General features: G+C 37.6%; 1 protein-coding gene across 7 annotated transcripts in view; it reads left to right on the top strand.

Annotated features, from left to right (window-relative positions):
* The window catches only part of TECPR2 (tectonin beta-propeller repeat containing 2), a 45,702-nt gene that overhangs the window by 15,390 nt on the left and 10,504 nt on the right, over positions 1-19,808 (top strand). For 6 of the 7 annotated variants that reach the window (XR_005933892.1, XM_030029986.2, XM_030029996.2 and 3 more), the window contains exons 11-17: positions 946-1,119; positions 3,349-3,529; positions 4,983-5,124; positions 6,467-6,707; positions 7,527-7,616; positions 8,451-8,684; positions 12,189-12,337. Coding sequence is in view for 6 of the 7 variants with exons in the window: in XM_030029986.2 (XP_029885846.1) it covers positions 946-1,119; positions 3,349-3,529; positions 4,983-5,124; positions 6,467-6,707; positions 7,527-7,616; positions 8,451-8,684; positions 12,189-12,337 (1,211 nt within the window). In the remaining variant the exon portion in view is untranslated. Of the gene's footprint in view, positions 1-945; positions 1,120-3,348; positions 3,530-4,982; positions 5,125-6,466; positions 6,708-7,526; positions 7,617-8,450; positions 8,685-12,188; positions 12,338-12,695; positions 12,869-19,808 lie in introns of all 7 variants that reach the window. The other variant, XM_041128610.1, reaches the window with a different exon arrangement.

Raw genomic sequence — 19,808 nt, 5'->3', positions numbered from 1 at the left:
AAAGCAGATGCTTGCAGAAAAGTAAAAGGAATGGGCTGGCATGTATGACATTTGCCCTTGGTAGTTTCAGACTGCAATTGTTGGTAGCTTGGAGATCTCCTGGGCAAAAGGTTGTTTCTCTGTGTGTGTTAGCCTTTAGTTCCAGCAACTCACCCAGTTTTTCATTGAATCCATACAAATTTCTAGCATCCACAATTTCCTGTGGATGTATTAACACAAGAGCATGTTAACCAGAAACATCAAAACGGAATCAGATGCTACTTTTTGGAATTATTCAAAGGAAGTTAATATGACAATGTACTGCTCTGGTAGGAACCAGCATGGATGCCAATCAGCAGTTAGGTTTGGAATTCCATTTCGTTATCCTTGCTAATTCAAGTGAGGGGGAAAAGTTCTCAAGATGGATTTGTGAAGTTGCATTTCTGAGTTTTGTCTGCTCATGATGTGCACAGCTGTTCAGGTGTTTGTCACTCATGACTGGTTTGCAAAAGTAATGATTTACTACTGGTATTTGTAAAAGGTGGAAGTACTACAATTAACTCCTTTTCCTTTATGTACAGAGGATGTACCAAACTAGTACAGAAGCAAGCCATGAACTTCAGACTCTTAATAGTAGGCTTGTTTGGCCCTGACATGGAACTTGTTTTATTTGTTAGTTTTCAGTGCACAACTAAGGAGAAGTGACTTGCATTTGAACATTTAAAAATTGCACATACTCTAATGGTAAATGCATTTCAGCAATTCCTAGAGAAGTTGGCCACTTTTCTGGTCTTTCTTTAAAAAAAAAAAAAAAATTATAAGCGTTTTTAAATCTTGCATTTTTGTTTAGTGCTGCTCATTTGCCTTTCCCCTCACATTAGTTTAGGTGTAGGTAGGACAAGTCAGCTGCTTCTGTTAACAGTAATTGCTAAGTGATATTAAGTTCTGTCTTAACTCCTCATACAGGGGCTCTTCTCTGGAAGATTGAACAGAAGACTAACAAAGCATTTGCTTGTGGAAAAGTAACTATAAAAGGAAAACGCCACTGGTATGAGGCTTTACCCCAGGCTGTATTTGTAGCTTTAAGTGATGACACTGCCTGGATTATCAGAACAAATGGAGATCTGTATCTGCAAACAGGTACCTGAATTAATTGTGGGCTCTTTGAATTTTTGCGGGCTAAGATTATTAGAGTTCAAGTCTATGGAATGATCACAATTTGTTTTAAACTTTTATCCACAGCCAGGACATAGGGTAACCTTTTTATTTTGAGAAATGGTTGGAAACTGTTGTGAGATTCTGTGTAATTAGCAGACTGGAAAAGCCAGTTCATGGCCACTTATTTTCTTCTGCCAAGTGGATTACATACAGTATAGAGAATTTATCACATGGGAAGGATATGGGATGGATGCAGATAAATGGAAAAGGATTGCAGAAAATATTGAAATAATATTCTTGCCTTGAAAATGGTATGGTGCACTGAAACAACTGAGCCTTAAGTAGGTTGGTTTTCTTTTCTTGCTTTAAGGATTTTAACAAAGTTTTAAGAAGGACTTTGAAAGGCGATGAGATAGAGTGTGGCTGTTCAGAAGAAATTCAGGTATGGGGGACAGAGTAGGGGAAAGTAGAAGCTGTGTGTTTTGAAAAGCACAGATCGGTTGGAGGTAAGAGTTACCACTTGATAATGAAAGGAAGGTATTCTGAGAAGATCATAAAGTGCTATAGAGGTATAGACAAGTGGTATGTATTTTATGTGATAGAGAAAGCAAAGCCAGTGGATGAATGGAACGGGCTGTGGAGCAGCAGTCTTTACAGCTGCCTTCTCGCTGGATGAGAATGAGGCAAGAATCAGAAAAATGGATAGTGTACTGGCAACTTTGAAGTCATGGCCTTAGTTTTATCTGTTTCAGTGAACAGAAGAGGATGCATTTGGAAGGTGTTATGCAAAAAATATTCAGGATAAATACAAGGAGGTAGAATGAAGGATGGAGGTCCAAATTTTGGAGTTACGGGAGAAGAGTATCAAGGGCTCTTGGGCATGCGGGTTTTGCACAGAGAGCTGAGTTGGTAAGGAAAAATTACAAATAACATGATGAAAGAAGAAGGGGAGGACTGGATAAGGGGGAAACAGTAAGACGCACTAAAGCACAACAACATTACAAGTGGCTATCAAAATTCTTATTTGTCTGCCATTTAATTCTGGTACTTTCCTAATTTCTATTGTAGATTTAATTGCTGTAGCACAATATAGAAATTCTTCGTGATTAAGAAAATTGTTTAAATACACAGCATTGTTTCAAAGGTACTCTACGCTTAAATTATTTTCTTTTCATTAAGTGTAGTAGTTACAGAGAAATCAAGTGGCCTGCCCAAGGTCATATGCATATTGCCAACAAGCATGGATAGTGGTGATAGAGTGAACTTTTGATGCTAATCGCACAGGGCTCTGTGGAAGTTTGTCAATATTTTTTTTCTTCCCTGTGAGAGATTGGTTTGATTATATCAGCTTACATTCTGCTGTTCTTAGGCTTCTAAATTTGTGTTTGATGCCAAAACTACATTCTTAGCGTATCTGTCTTGTTAATGTGAGGTAACCGGTGGATAGTTGTTTCTCTAGGATTTTTTAATTCCCACCACTGTTCTCCCTAACTTCTGTAAAAAAAAGTGTGTGCTCAGAGGTTTGGAAATGAGCATTCTTCTTGTTATTTTAGAATATCATACAGATGAGTCTGCTGCTTTGGCAGCATGAGAAAATTCAGCAAAAGCTATGTCTCTTGAGGTGTTTCACATGCAGCCGTGTAAATCAAGCTTCAGTGTAACTGTGAAAAAGACATGTTCTGCTAGATTATATGTATAAATGTATGCAAACTACCTGTAAATCTACCAGAACCTCTCTCCTTCTTTCAGTATTACACGCTGTGGCATGCTCTTTTGTAATTGCTCTGCTGCCACTATTCAGATCAGGTTGCTTCTCTCCCTGGCATGTTCTGGGCGAAAGTTCTTCTGTTAGTGCCACCTTCTCTGATGCTTCTGCCAAGTCTAATACAGGTTTTATAAACGGAGGTTCCTGATACTGACACTAGAGGGAGAAAAAGAACAGAAATTACAAGACAGGACTTGTGCACTCTGCAGGATGTTGAAGGATGTACAGTGTTTTATTTCTTAAAATACAAATTCAGCTATATTAGAGGAAACGATTAATAGTTTATAGAAAGAATAGTCAATCAAGGTAATAGCGATCAAATGCAAAATGTTAGCGTGTCAAGGATATTCCCCTCCTCATTTTCTTTTGTTGGGTAGCTTTGTCTATTTTCTTTTAGTTGCAAAAAGCCAAAGTTTGTAAAGCAATCCTCATTTTTTGATTTCTAGGCCTGAGTGTGGATCGTCCTTGTGCCCGAGCAGTAAAGGTTGACTGCCCTTATCCACTGTCACAGGTTACATCCAGAAATAATGTTGTGTGGGCATTGAGTGAGCAGCGGGCCCTGCTATACCGGGAGGGAGTACGCAGCTTTTGTCCTGAAGGAGAACAGTGGAAGAGTGATATTGTCAGGTAATGACACTGGTGGGACAGCGTCATAACCTGAATGACACAAATAATTGTTTTCAGTGCTGGCGCTCCTTGATGTTTGAAAAAGCGTTACCTGAACTTGTGTGTATACATAGTTATGTGTGTGTGTGTCCCCTTTAGTCTTTCTCCAGACATACTCAGAGTAACTGGTGGTTTTCTGTCTGATGAATGACTGCTATGTAATGAAAGAAATTGCCATAAACACAAGTGGTAACACAGTTAATGTGAGTTTAAGAAAGTGAGAACAATTTTTCAAAGCTGTCTATAATGTCTTTCAATATGACTTTTTTGATTGAATACTGTTTATTTAATTTGTGCCATAAGGGCTTTAATGAGCTCTCCAGATATGAGTGACTTTTTTCTGAGATTAAATCTCAGCATTTTCTTGGTCATCCATGCAACTGGATAATACCTTTCCACTTCCCAGTCACAGATTTTTATAAATATTCTGGGTAATTGGTATTTAGCTTTGTAGTTGATCCTATGCTTGCGGTAGTTTGTGATAAAGTTAAAAGCAGTGAGTCTTTACTGCTGGCTTTGAAACTCTAGAATATAGTCTCTTGTGACATCAGCCTGAAGCGGGTGTAGGAAGAAATTCCAGTTCTTGTTTTGTCATATGATTTTATCTTCCACTGAATACCCTATTATGAAGCTTTAACTTGTGTTACCTCCCAGCCTGGTATTTGGCTCTTGAAAAGTCTAAGGAAATATTCAGTGTCTTGTTCAAATCTGAAATTTGCATGTACTTTAGTTTATTTAATGAAAATATCTGTTTGACCTATACCTTAGGTACAGTTAATGTTCTTGGGCTTTGTATTAAAATTGCAGAACGCAATCCCTATTTATTCTTAAATTGTTGAGAAATGTTCTCTGAAAGAAATAGCATTGTTGGCTACCTTTTAAATGTCTGATATGATCACCTGATCCTGTTGATTTTCTGAGCTTGAAAATTGTTTACTTATACAGGAAACTTATAGTCCTAAATCCAACATTTATCTTTGCCATATAGTTAGGTTGAGTTTTCTATTTATGGATCCTGAACTGCTAGTATTGTTCTCAGAATAGGTCAAGGAAGTTGGAGGAGGTAGTTATGAAGCTGCTTTATCAAAAACTTAAAGAATACAGCTCTTTATTTCTTATTTACTGAACAAAATAGGTTTTGTTTAGTTTCATTGTCATGTATCCAAGTTTCAAATCTCAAGTGATCTTTGAAGGACTCAGTTTTTTGTTGTTGAATGGTTTTTACTTATGCAAACTAATAAAATTTTAATTATTGAATAACTGTGAAAATTTGAAATCAAATGTATTTTTGAGCTTGGCCACACTGAGTTTGATCATTTTGAACTGCTGTTAGCATTGTAACAGCTTCCTTAAAATACCGTAAGCATAAATTTGAAGTAAGGTTTTTAATTTTTTTACTTGTTTGCATTTCCAGTGAAATGCAAGCTTTGGAACCAGTGTGCATAACCCTTGGAGATCAGCAGACATTATGGGCTTTGGATATCCATGGAAATCTGTGGTTCAGAACTGGTATAGTTTCAAAGAAACCACAAGGAGATGATAACCATTGGTGGCAAGTAGGCATTTTTTTAATTTTGCTTTCAGTTTGGTCTTTTACCTTGGGTTTATTATTTGTATTGTTTTCCCATGAGATTCTAAGATAAAACTCAATTAATTGTTTGATACATTATAGCACTCTTTATTCAATATATTAAAACCACAGTGTGGCTATGGCTGAAATCCCTTTTCATGTCTGCTATAAAAAAAGGGGAAAAAAAACATCCCATGGTCATCCAGAGCAGCATCACAGCAGTTTTCAGGAACACAAGAAATGCTCTACCAGGTCATATCAATGGTGCATGTAGCTTCGTATCTTAACAGTGGCAATAGGACATGCTGTTTAGGCAAAGCATTCAAGTCTGGCTGCTGAATACAGTCTCTTCTCTTGTTTTCCAGTACCCATCCTTTTCCTTAGCTAGGTGAAATAAATAATAAGTAACCTTGCAAAAATTTATTACTCATTTTTCCATTCAGTTGAGGTTTCTTCGAACCATGTGGGGCTGCTTGCTTCAGTCACAGATCATGTGGGTAAAAACAACTTGGTTACTGCAAGTGCTCCCTGGTATTGATTTAGAATTCCCAACTCTTTGTTTTCCCCAGCTTTTCTTACTTTCCCCAGAGATGGGGGTGGGGGAGAAGGGGGTACAAAAACAGTTACAGAGAAAATTTGTTTGTCTACATGTCTACCTAAGTTAAAAGAATTTCATTTTATGGACATATGTAATCTCTTCTTGCATGTGGGCATCATGAATAGCTTGGCTTTGAGGTTATTAGCAAACTGCTCTTCTTTTTGTGCTCTTAAGCATTTCCTTACTTTCTAGGAGTATCCCAGAGTGTTGCCATCCTAGTTGTCCATGACATAACTTGGGTAATTGCTTATTTAAACCATCTCCTGCCTTATGAATTAAAATGCCCATGAGGTTGTTGTCAAGGAGTATTATATACAAGTTTTTGCGATGTGGTTTAAATTGCTACACTATGCAAATTTCTCTCTTCCTTTGGGAAATTGAAAATTCACCTCTTAGTTTGCGGAGTTCAACATATTTTTAGGGAAAGAGGAGAGACGTCATCCCAAGACAAAGGGCTTTCTTAAAATGCAGAATTCAAAGTGGATTGTTGGGTAGGAGGGAGCTGTAAGCTGATGTTTAATATTGGTTCTTTTTAATTATTAAGACTCATTCAAAATGTACCATTTCTATTTTTCCCTTCCTACACTTAGAAGGTTTCTAAACTCTTGGTAGATTTCCTGTACATAAAGCACACACAAAAAAAGAAAAGCTTCTGATGAAAGGTTCTGCAGTTCACCCAAAAGCTTAATTAATTATCAAGTACACTTTTTTTCCCCCCCCCCCCCTCCAGGTAAGCATCACTGATTATGTAGTGTTTGACCAATGCAGCCTGTTCCAGACGATAATCCAGGCAACTCATACAGTGGCAACAGCAGCTCAGGCACCTGTGGAGAAGGTGGCCGATAAACTTCGAATGGCATTTTGGTCACAGCAGCTTCAGTGTCAACCCAGCCTCCTTGGAGTTAACGGCAGCGGAGTCTGGATCTCTTCAGGCAAAAATGAATTCCATGTGGCAAAGGGAAACTTAATAGGTTGGTGTGCTTTTATGTCTAATATTTCTAAGTTAAGAAAAATAAATAGGAGAAAGTAACTAACTACTATTCTGTCACCACAAAAATTATCCACGGTGAGTCAGGGCAGCTTTAACAAACAATTCCATGTTTAAAAATTAGATGAAATTATTCCTTATCATTTGGTCTTAAATACTTTCCCATTTAAAGGGAAATATTTTTCATGGAAAACTCATTGTCCACAAGTGAACTGTGCACAAGTTACTCCTTATAGTACCTGCACTTGTCTCTTCTTTGGGGTGAGAAGGCAATCTCAAGCTATTGTACCTGTTAATATCTAGCACAATGGACTATGGTTTGTGATTGGTGTGACTATGCAAAACAGTAATGTTAAGGTTTTACAGTGATAATAGAGGAATTGCTTTATTTATCTTTCTGGCTATATTTCTTAAAATAGAATTTTGATTTAGTACATTTCTTTAATCAGGTGAACACTAAGAATAGACCTAGAACATTGTCTGTTTAACCTCATTGCCAAATTGGTCTCCTGTTGAAAACCATTAATCTTCTCCCTTATCCTCCTTTTCTGCATTCCCAATTTTTTCTCTGTGTGTGTGTGTGTGTGCGCGCGTATGTATACATATGTGTCAGGAGGAGGTTTTCTCCCCCCCCCACCTCCCCCACTAGTTTCTTGAAAGATGTACATAGAAAATCTTGTCTAGATGGTATTTAATAATTGATTTCAATAGAATTTCTTTTAAATGGTAACATTTTAAATAATAACAAATTTTAATAGAAAATTAAGTTTCGTACTAATACCACTCTGTTCTTTCTTTCTAGGTACTTACTGGAATAATATTGTGCCTCGTGGTACTGCTTCTGCGACAAAATGGATTTTTGTGTTGGCTTCCACAGCTTCATCTAAAGAAGGTTAGTGAATCAACAGTGCAGTCATATAATATTTGATTTTTAAATAGAGTGGAATTGATGATGTAAGTAATTAAATACCCTGAATTACTTCATATTTTGGGTGCCTTTTTTCTTCTGTATGCAGGGATCTGAAATATTTGAAGTAAGGTGGAAATATGTCTGTAAAACTACAGAGATAAAAAAAGGCATATCATCCCCTCTGCCACCTTTGGTGTGGAGTGGCATCCAAGAGAGAAACGGGTAGTCCTTTAGGAGCAGTAACTTCCATTGTAACAGTAACATGAATTGCCAGAATTTGTGCTACGGAATCTTGAAGCATGCTTTGCTGGAATGCCCATACTAACCCAGTACTTCTGTCAGTGCAGTTATTGCAGCAAAATTGCACATTTTATTGTAAAAGTGCGACCATGCTAGAAAATTCAACTGCTAGTTAAAATAGTTAGCAATTGCTTTATCTAAGTACACTGGCTTTATTAGCAAAAATGTGTGATTTAGAGCTGAAAAAAACCCGCTGTTTTTCAAAGGCAATTATCAAGGATAAAGAGCAAAAGAATGAAGGGGAGTGATAGTGCACTGTTGTGTATGTATTCTCTCTATTAGTTTCCTCAAATGAGATCACTTACTACTTACTTCATTTGAGAAAGGGAGTATTTAGGTGCCTAAATAAGGACTTAGGATGCATACTTGTACTTCAAAATCTTAGCCTATGAACATAGCCCAGAAGCTTTAGTTTTGTCTTCAAATGTACGGATCATTTTTACAGAGGAAGTAGATGTGTAAGCTTTCTCGGCGTGGTTAGGAATTATTTTAATAACAGAAATGTCCTTTCCATAGGAAGCTTTCTGTGGCTGTGCCAAAGCAACAAGGATCTGTTTTGTGTCAGTGATCAGAATCCTCAGTTTCGTCCTTCTACGGTGCAGTTGCCACCGGAGGCTGAAATGGTGCACTACTCTGCCTGCCAGGATGCCATTTGGGGTTTGGATAGTCTTGGGCAGATATTTATCAGAACACTTTCATCCAGCTGTCCAACAGGGATGCATTGGACAAAACTGGATCTCTCTCAACTAGGTATGACGTTTTTATTCAGTAGACTATCTCTCCTAACTCTCTTAGCAGACAGTCAATATTCTCCTTCAGAAGTATCTTTTGGTTTACTGATATAGAATATTACATTTACTGGATTAAATAGTACTACAATAATAGGCCTCACAGCAGAGGACTGTAAAACATCAGGAACAACTATGGCTTTCAAACAATATTTCATTTAGCCTTTTGCTGGAGACAGGATGTTTGCTGTTTGCAAGGTACTTTATCTATTCCATACACAAAGCCCTGAATTTCGTGGTTAAACACGTTCTTAACAGAGTGATCAAAGCTTCTTTAGGATCCCGTGAAGGAAAAATTATGTTCCATGAGTGATGCAGCTAGTAACACTCTTATGTTCGGGTTTATACCCATGTCGTGATTCAGCATAATGTTAAAGAACATGCTGCTGGTTAACTGCTCTCTTCATTTGGTTTGTCATAAGACCAAGATTGTTGACCGTATTTTGATCATTAAAATATCCTTCCAGTTTGGCTCTGGGGTAATCAGGCTACTTGTCAGCTTCATCAGTAATATTCCAGTTAGATTTATTCCTTTGATAGTCTGACTGTTAGAACGTTCTTATCTTCATGCTAACCTGCATCCCTGTTTCAAGTGAAGATAAAAGAAACTGAGAGTATGCACCATTCTTGCACCATTTAAAAAATAATTCAACTGTTTTGCAATTTTTCCATTTTTAGTGGCAATGTTCATGACACAGCTGAAAGGCAGACACAGCTGGCAGACTTTAAGCCTCGTGTACAATTTGTAATACTTCATGGAAAACTTTTTAAAATGTGTCTTTCAAAAGTGATTTGTTTGCCAGTGATACACCAGGTTTTGCAGACCTGATGAATTGGTTCCAAATTACTAATTGTACCATAGTTTAAGCACTGCTTCATGCCTTTTACCTTCACTGATGCATTTGTCCACACTCTCCTTCTTGTGTTGCTTAGTATAGTTTGAAATTTTTTTCATGATACCATTGCTTTCCAGCAGTTTAGATAATAACTAACTGAAATAATAAATAACTTCTTGCTATTTTCTGAAAATCTCAAAGCACTCATAAAGGAAATCAGTGTAATTGGTGCTAGCTGACTATAATATCTGGCTTGTGAACTTCAGAAGTTTGATCTTTACATTCAGCTGTCCTGTTAGCTTCGCAGCACATGGTGGTGGTATTGCGGAAATCTGGGGTCAGGAAATACTTGAAACACTCCACTTTACCTGTCACTGTGGGTTAATACTTAAGTGTGAAAATGTTTTAGGCATTTTTCCTTCAATTAAATGCGTATGGCAGATCACTGCTGACAAGATAGTGCATATCCATGGTTATAATATAAAAGCCTTTATTTGAGATAATGAGGCTGAAGAAATTGGAGAACTATTGTTATTGTGCAAGTGTATGTTTAAGTTTACTTCTGAAACATTAGGACTGTAATTGGGGGGAGGGGGAGGAAGCAAGTAGCTGTAAAATGCAGTTCAGAATTCTGTATGGAAGTGATGTGGTTGCCAGCATTAATGTTGAAATATTCATGGTATGTTGGTAGTATCTTCCTCTTGCCTTTACACTATGTACTGGGAGTAGTATCTAGTAAATTATTTTGATTAGAGTTCCACTATTGCTATCAAGGTTTCTAAACGCAGTGGAATGACCTTTAGGTTTCAACAATAAACAATGCCTCTGAATCATGCTACTTTCTCTAAACAGTAGATGAATGTGGTTAGCGTGACCTTCTTCTAAGATAAAAACAGTAAGTGGGAGGAAGGAGAAACCCCAAAACATTAACATAAGGGCTGCATTTTTTAATATCAAATTGTACTGTAGATGTAAATAATACCAGCTATGCCGAGTAGGTGATATGTGATTCCATGTTTGAGTGCTCCGATGCTTGTTTGGATCAGAACATTTCAGCAGCTGATATGTCATGTGACAAAGCCGTTACTTCGAGTCATACTTTATGTTAGAAGGAATAATGAGGTTTTAAGTAAGATTTTGACTGTGTCGCTGAATGTCAAGCCCCTGCCTGCAAAAGAAAGTTATTCTAGATGTTCTTATCCCAAGCAGTGCAAGTTTTTGTGTATAGTTTTGTCATTTGTTTTTCATATGAAGCTGCATGGTTAAAGGAAGTTTTGGGGTGAGATGAATTAATTCGAATTCCCATGATTCAGAAAGTTAAAATAGTTTTTGGTTAATGAGAAGATCTCTTTAGTATTACAGATAACTAAAAGATAAAGCTATGTAGTCCTGTTCTCTGTTCTTTCCTCCAGCAAGCCTTAACGACAGGGAATATTGCCTGCTGCAGAAATAAATTCTTTCAACTTGCACTCTGTGGGATGAAACTGCACCCCCCCTCTTTGAGGAGTGCTGTATTTGATGCACTTTACAAGCATTTGTTGCCAGATTTCACATCACTGAAGAGAGAGGACTGTTACCAAGAATGGGATATCCCAAGAAGCACTGGCATGTTCAACCAACCAGCAAGGCCTATTTTTAGTCTTTAGTTTGGAGTCTGACCAGAGCATTCCTTCTGTTGTATATCTGTACTGATTGGGTCCCTCTTTCTGTAGAACATGTTTTCCATTACTTAGCATTGTGTTGTCCCAACACTGGGAGAAAAAAAAAAAAAACCAAATGTTACATGTATTACATCACATGGCTATTTTAAAATGAATGTGAAAGTTAAGAGTTTCAGTTGACAGTTAACTAGCAGTGCTTTCTAGTCTAAAATATCAGGTATGCTTCTCTACTATCTTTGCAAACTCTTAATAGCAAGATTGATAGGTGTGATTGGGTATGCAAAAAAAAAAAAAAAACTACCCCACCCCAAAATTCTAGAACATAGTTATTTGGGGGCTTTTTTTTCATTGTGCTGACTTACATAGGGTTAAAATACTGCTGCAGTTTTGAGATAGGTGTAATAAATATGTACACTGTTGAATATAAATCCGTTTGAAAATCAGCTCCTTTATTTACAGATGTGAAACTGCTATGTTAACACTGAAATGCATAATCCATATGCTCATATTTTTAAAGTTCTGGTAGCATTAGGAATGTTCTTTGCTGAATATATTAGCAGATCAACACCTTTAAAAGCCTACAAGCACAGCCAGCTACAGAGAAAAGTTCACATTAGGTCATGTGAAAGTTTGTCTAGGCACTGATAACATTTGTCACAGAAAGTTTCCCTGCTTGAATTCGGTTATTTTAATAGCATATTTTTAGCATGCTTTAGAAATTGCAGTATTCTATGACTAAAACATTTTTTTTAGATTTAAAAGAGAAATACCTCACATACACTAACTGGTTTTTTATTCATTGTACCCAGTGATTATTTTTTTTCTCTCACAAGTTGTATTAACTTTTAATCATTTTTATGTGACTGTGTTGAAAGCTAGTTTAATGTAATCAAGTCTAAATAAGAGTTCTCATTATTAGCTGAATTTGAAAGGAAAATGCCAGGTTGCTAATAGTCTCTTTGTTATTAGGTGCTGTAAAGCTGATCAGCTTGACCTGTGGAAATCAGCATGTTTGGGCCTGTGACACCAGTGGTGGCATTTATTTCCGTGTAGGAACTCAACCTCTTAACCCCAGTTTGATGCTTCCTGCGTGGATAATGATTGAGCCACCTATACAGGTAAAATGTTGATTACAATTCTTTGTAACCCAGTGGTTTATCTCTATGCATTTGAAAAAGAGTAATTTTAACACTCATGGAAAACAATAGAGCCAGATTTTAAATGTGTAGCTTAAAACTTTGTTCCACATGTTTGACTTCTACAGGATTTCTGTCCCCACTCACCCCACCCCCCTCAAAAAAAACCCAAAACAAAACCAAAAAAACCAAAAAACCCCCGAGTCTGTATAATGTACTCTGAATATGCTGCCTTATTACTTACTATAAGTCATCCCAAATTAATCTGTTACAAATAACTTGTGGAAGATTTTTTTTTCCTTTCTATCCTTAATGAAACTTTACTCTTCTTGTAACACAGCAACTTCATAGGCACGTAGTAGAATGCAGCCTTGAACCATACACTGAACACCTGCTGCATGTTAGCCAAGAAGCTGGACTGGCAAACAGCACAAAGCAGAGGGTGTGGGAAGGCTCTGCTCAAGTGCCATGGCGCTGAAGTGCCTGCCTCCCTCTTCCTTTTTCCTCACCCTTGTGAGTCTGGGATGCTTGCCAGGGTGCTGTGCCTGGATTTAGGGACTTCGCTTATCATCCAGTGGTTAGTAAGCGTGCAGTACAATTGCAGCTCTCCTTCTGTGTTCCTGGAATGGGCAAATTTTATATCCTTTATACCTGCCAGCTGGGAGGATCAGAGTTGAAAGAAGCCTCCTAAAGTACACTGGGAGCGTCTTTTCTGAATATAGAGAATGGACAAAATATGTTTCTCCAGTGTCTGGTTTCTTTTTTAATCTCTCCTTAAACCTCAGTGCTTGCTTTTGTTGCTGCTCTAATACTTTGCAAGTTAAGCTATAAAATGGGAGTAATTTCTGTGTCGTGGGTTGGGACTGCTGTAACGGAGCTGACCTCTGACTACTGATTTCATTCTTTGCTCCTTGGCATGAAATCACTTGAACCGGCTGCTGATCTAGCATAGTAGCACTGGATGTGTTTGCATACTTGATTTACATTTTATACTGTTACAGGATTTCTCTTGAAGATTTGGAAACGTGTGGTACTTTTGAAAGGACATATTAAGAAATAGAAGTAAATCTGTGGCAGTAGAGTTGCAATAGTTTATTTGTTTTTTACATCATTCACTTTTAGTTCTGCTTATCTTTCATCAGCCAATTATTAGCTCCTTTTGTGAATCTCAGAGTGTAACAGCAAAGAAGGGCAGGGAAACAGGGACATGAAACTGCAGATTTGCATCCCATCAGTTAGCACAGCACTGGTTACGCTTATTCTTCTGTACTGGGAATGTGCTCAGTCAGTCCTGGAGAAATGGCACCTTATTTTGCAGAATAGCGGAACAGACTGATAAATAAGTACCAATATCACTTGCAACAAGGGCTAGATTGCGCTGCTCATTCTTCGTGTGCTGCAAGTGAGTCTTTCTGACGTAATCTAGAAGAGAATTTCTTTCTGCTAACAGAGGGCAGGGCAGCAGGAATAGGAGACTGAGGATATCAGTGATGATGTCTTCCACAAGAGTAGTATTCTTAAAATGGAGGAAAAACACATTCCAGGATGTGTTCCACTTAAACTGAGTTTGCCAAGAGACAGAGAATTAGACTTGTGTAGTATCTTCTTACCAAAGATTTGTCTATCCAGGAAAATATCCCGAAAAGCTGTTTCTCTACACTGATACTATTTTGTCTGTACTAAGTGCAGTCTCTACTCCTCCACTGAAGTAGATTAAACTACTAAATACAAAGGTGTTTACAAGAAATTGGAATTTGCCGTGTCTCATTATTTAGCAGTGACTTCCCTATGTAGAAAGTCTTTAAGTAGACAAGGTTGAAAGTCAGATTATTTCCTATTAGCTTATTGAGGAAGCTGGATGATGTTGCCTTCCAAAATGATAACCTCCTGATACCCAGAGCAGTGTCATTCTCTCTTCTGTTATCTTGCCAACAGCTGATGTTGCAAATTTAATGAGTCATATGAAAGGGCAAAAATTCAAACATTGCTTGCAGAGAAGGTGAAAATTTGTGGGTTACATGCTTGTTTTGAGACAATTCCAGCATGTTAAAAGAAGTCATTAAAGTACAGAAGGAGCAACCTTCATGCCTCATGCTTTTACAAAGGCTTAATGCAAAATAAGAAAAGATGTGAACTTTAAAATTATTTCCAAATGCTAGCTTAGTGTTTGGATAACAAATGTAACAGACGATGGCTGAAAAGTGGACTATTCAGTGAACAGTATTTGCTTATTAGCAGCACCTTACTGTTATCTGTCCCTTAATTGACTTTGATGCAGTTCATGCTGCATCACTTTATCTTCATAACAACAGAAATATTGTAAGAAGTATTTGTGAATGATTCAGTCATTTTTTTGTTTGAAGAAGGAAATCAATATTGCCTTTTGCTTGCTTTAAGTACAGGAGCATTCTCAAAATAACGTAATTTAAAACCAACTATGGATATTTCATTCCCTAGTAAATGTCAGAGCCAATATGACTTGCCATATCCCAGATCTCATGACTCATGAGCAGCTTGTGAGCAGCTACAGACTCTGCTTTTATGGTGTCACTTTTCGTTAAAGGAGTGCTGCAATTGCACAGCATCCATCTTTGCACAACTTCACAAACTATTCAGAGAGACAGTAGTTTTGATGAGATTTTACTCATGCTAAAATCAGTGAATGTAATTTAAGTTCAGTCTTTGCTCTGTGATGCTGTATGGTTGTTTCTTAAGCTAGACTAAAACCATTCTTATTTGTTACTATTCCCTTTGTAAGTCCCTACTGCAGTATCTATTGAGATGAAAAATAACATTTTATGTTCTCTGCCCTCCCTCTTCTTTATTTTATCCAACACTTCGGAAGTAGTTGGTAACATAGTTACAGTATCTTGAGCAGTAGTAGTTTATTTGTAGATGTTTTCTGTGCTTCATCCATTCTGTTCTGCAGTCTTAGAAGTCAAAATAATTATGTAGTTAGCAGCTTTTTGGAAGCTGCTTTAAGGACATTGACAAAGCTGATCAAAATTCTTTCATGAAATGATTTTAGTCCAGGAGGTAGAACATGTTTTTCATTCTACCGTTAATATACAGGATAAAACTATTATCTGCTGTAGCATGCCTCAATATATGTTAAATTTAATTAAAAAAAAAATGAACAGGAAATATAAATATTATGTATGTAGATACTATAGAGTATGTTTCTACATGTGTAGGCATGTATATTTATGAAGATTTAATGCTTTGCAGATTTCTGGCCTAAAGAAATAATAATTAAAAATAAAATATAAAATTAATGTAGTTAATAAGACTAATTTGGGTGATCATGGAGTAGAAGTTGATCAAAAGTTAAAAATCATCAGATTGCTTTAAAAGGTCCCTAGAAGTTGAATGCTTGTTTGGAAAGAATTCTTTCAACATTTCAGCTTTGATTTTTGGCACCTTCTGAAAAACATGCAGAGACAAAATCTGATTTTGAGAAATGCTCACTTCTACAAGTACTACTTAATATAAAAACTGGCCTTAAGAACCACCTTCTTAGGTTTACATTAAGGGATCTATCAGATAAGCAGAACTTTATTTAAAAGGATTGAGGGAAACAAAGATCAGGACAAGTAGTCATAATGAGTGACCAATCATTTATTGCTTGTAAACAATCAGTCTTACTCTAAAAATAGATTAAACATTTTATTAATTGCTGTTTCCTTAATTGTTACTCTTTGCTCTTTTGTAACCAAATTTCATGGAGAATAGGATTGAATAAGCAATTTTATTAAATTGAGCAGTTTTTTTAAATATCCGCATAGCTTGGCCAAACTGAGGAGTAAAAGGGGTTTATTTAAGGAGATGTTTGCTATTTGGCTACTTGTATAAAGCTTTTGTTGATCCTTTGTAGTTCCTAGGGTCTCAGCAGAAGAGTACTGCTTAACTTAAACTTAGTTGGGCATAAAATGATCTCTTGCAGTGTGTGCATTTCAAGTTAGAGAAACTTCTGATTTACTGCTCTTCCCATAAACAACCTAGTAATTATTGTCTCTTTATATTTTAAGCTTGATATCATAGGTAAGAGAAGAGAGTCAAAATTCTTACTGATCTAGGAGGAGCTATGTTTTTTTTTCCTCACACACACACAAAAAATATTAAGGCTGTTCACACTTCCACTGTCATTCAAACATTGTTAAAACTACAAAGCAAATGGTAGTTAAAAATATAATTTGAAATTTAGGAAATTTCTCTGTAATTCTACAAAATCAATACATGCTAGATTTCATTTCTTTTCAATACCTTCCTTTTTCTTAATCTACCTTCGGTGTAAGGAGGTTGGCTCTGCCTTACGGATGAGTGGTGACTTGTTAGAAATGGTTGTCATGATCTTTGTTTCCTTTTTTCTCTCTAAATAAAGTTCTGCTTACCGTACGGAACACTTAATGCAAATCTGGAGACTTTCTTCCCCTGCCATCTGCCTTGCCTTTGCATTTTTCAGTGAGGTTTCTGTTATTATTAAGGCTAGTTTTGTGTTAAGTGGTACTTGGAGAAGGAAGTGATGAGCACTCCTCAAGATCAGATTTTGCCTTTACATCTTTTTCGGTAGGTGCCAAAATCAAAGCTGAAATGTAGGAAGGGTTTGTTTGAAATAATCTTCAAGGATTGGATATGTGGAGGCAGAGAGATTTTTCTGTTGAAAATGCTTCGTAACTTCCACTTCAGAATCAATCCATGCTACTTTTGAAAGTACTCTCCTGCACTTGGGTCACAACAACCCCATGCAACGCTACAGACTTGAGAAAGAGTGGCTGGAAAGCTGCCCTGCAGAAAAAGACTTGGGGGTGCTGGTTGACAGCTGGCTGAGTATGAGCCAGCAGTGTGCCCAGGTGGCCAAGAAGGGCGATAGCATCCTGGCTTGTATCAGGAATAGTGTGGCCGGCAGGACTGGGGGAGTGATTGTGCCCCTGTACTTGGCATTCGTGATGCCATACCTTGAACACTGTGTTCAAGGGCAACAACGCTGGTGAAGGGTCTAGAGCACAAGTCTTATGAGGAGCGGCTGAGGAAACTGGGGTTGTTTAGCCTGGAGAAGAGGAGGCTGAGGGGAGACCTTATCGCTCTCTACAACTGCCTGAAAGGAGGTTGTAGCGAGGTGGGTGTTGGTCTCTTCTTCCAAGTAACAAGCGATAGGATGAGAGGAAACGGCCTCAAGTTGTGCCAGGGGAGGTTTAGCTTGGGTATCAGGAAAAATTTCTTCACCGAAAGGGTTGTCAAGCATTGGAACAGGCTGCCCAGGGAAGTGGTGGAGTCACCATCCCTGGAGGTATTTAAAAGACGTGTAGACGTGGTGCTTAGGAACATGGTTTAGTGGTGGACTTGGTAGTGTTGGGGCTAACGGTTGGACTCGATGATCTTAAAGGTCTTTTCTAACCTAAATGATTCTATGATTCTACTTGCCCTGGAAAACTGTTCTTTCTAATGCATAATCCATATGACTGTTCTTTTCAAGTCTGATTGTTTTCACTAGCACAGACTAGCTTGGATTAGCTAGCTGTTGGACAGATATCTTTCTGAGTTGCTGTGAGTTTGACTTTGGAAGATGAAATGCAGAGGAATTTTCTCTTATTAGACCAATTCTGCTTAGGTTGAAGGGGTGTAATGCTTATTAAACCTTCTGGTTATCTATAGACCAGACTAGCTAGTCTATTGTTCCATATATATTTACTTATGTGAGGCTTCCTGAAGACATTAACAGGGAGAGGATTTTGCTGGAGGACTGCACTTGTCAAGATGATGTGAAGAAAAACTGTTTGGCAGTAGTAAGAGTAGCTATATCAATGTGGGTTGCAAATAAGTATAAGAGATCGAAGCTCCTTCAGCAGTGTATTTTGTTTAGCTGATTTAGAATGCCATAATGTATAAGTTCAAATGTGTACTATTTGTCACAGGCATGCCTTTCTTAAGAAATTGTAAGTTACATAAAAGATGCTTTAGCTAGTGGAAAAAAAAAGCAATTCCAGCATTTTTACTAAAGTTGCCTCATGCCGATTCCATTGCTCAGTTCAGTGCTTATTATCTTCCTTTTTGTTGCTAGTTAAGAAAACTGCTGTCAGTATATTTCACTGTATTTTTCTGCTGTGGAGTTTTAGCTTTCTGATACTTGTTTTAAGGCATTGCTATCGCCCTGTTCAGAAAAGTGTGCATGTAGCCTGTCACATTAGATAGCAATTATTATCAGCACCAGAAGCTTCAGATCACAAAAAGTGCACAAAATGATACACCCAGAAAACTGAGTAGACGATCCTTCTGTATCCTTTTGAAATACGACCTCAAGGTGGTATGCTTGCTTTTTGACAAGACTAGCTTACACTGAAAACAAAAATTGTGGGAAGGAGAACCTTCTGCTTTCATACTTTCACTTGTTCAGTACTAGAAACATCCTCACATCTGCACTTTTCCAATGTGCCCATATTTTGGTTAGCTAACACAGAATAATGTATTTCATTATTTTTCAGAGAGATTAAGAAATATATTTAACATTCAGTTGGGTAAATAAACTTACTACAATTATCATTGTTGAGTTTTGAGAGTTTTTCAGAGTTACTTTATTTAAAAATAAAACCATAATGGTGTAAAAATTCATGGGTAAAGTGTACGTGTCTTGATTTAGTAAGCATGTGCCTCGGTTTCAGTGGAACTGTTCATGTGCTTGTAGGTAGTGATAGCCTGAACTATTTAATAAATAGGAGTCCTTGAACAGTGATTTTGAGAGACAGTCATAAAAAATTGCTTGTGCTAGTATAAACTAAGAGTTTGGGGGATTTTTTTGTTTTATTTCATCTTCATTAAAGCTACATCTGCGTTTTCTCAATTCTGGTTAGAGCAGTTTTTATTGTTTTTTGTGTGACTAAACTTCAGCTTGCTTGATTTTAAAAGCTCTGGGGGGCTGGATCCAGTTGACAGGTTTGTAATTGGGAGCTTAGCTGTTGTGAAGTAAATTGGGGCAGCAAAGGTGGGTGCTAAGCTCAGAGGGTATGGTCAGTGAAGAGAACTTCAGTGAGCCAACAAGTCTGCACAGAGTAAGGAGACACCCTGGGATAACTGCTGGGCACATCAGACCCTTTGACCTTGAATTAGGAGCTTGGAGGCCTCTCCCCATAGTGTATTACTGTCTCCCTATTTTATGATGATATAAGTAGACAAAGTGCTGAAAACCTCTCTTTGCAGACCAGCCTGGCGATCAGTTGCCTTCCCAGGGAGCTGGAGGGCTGGGTTGTGGACTCTCTCCTGCTCGGAAGGCCCTTCCTACAGAACTGCCAAATAGTCTGGTCTGTAGGAAGACTCTGTCCACTGAACCCAAATCTAATGAAGCTAAGAAGTAAGCAAGGCAGAGGAGATTCGACTATATATAGTCTAGTAAATGAATCGTCTGTCTGGGAGGCAGTGACTTCATTTCTGATCCCTGACTCCTGGAGTACTATTCTTTTTA

This window comes from Aquila chrysaetos, chromosome 2 (assembly GCF_900496995.4).
Source record: "Aquila chrysaetos chrysaetos chromosome 2, bAquChr1.4, whole genome shotgun sequence".
Lineage (NCBI taxonomy): Eukaryota > Metazoa > Chordata > Aves > Accipitriformes > Accipitridae > Aquila > Aquila chrysaetos.
This window is presented reverse-complemented; position numbering and strand designations above follow the sequence as displayed.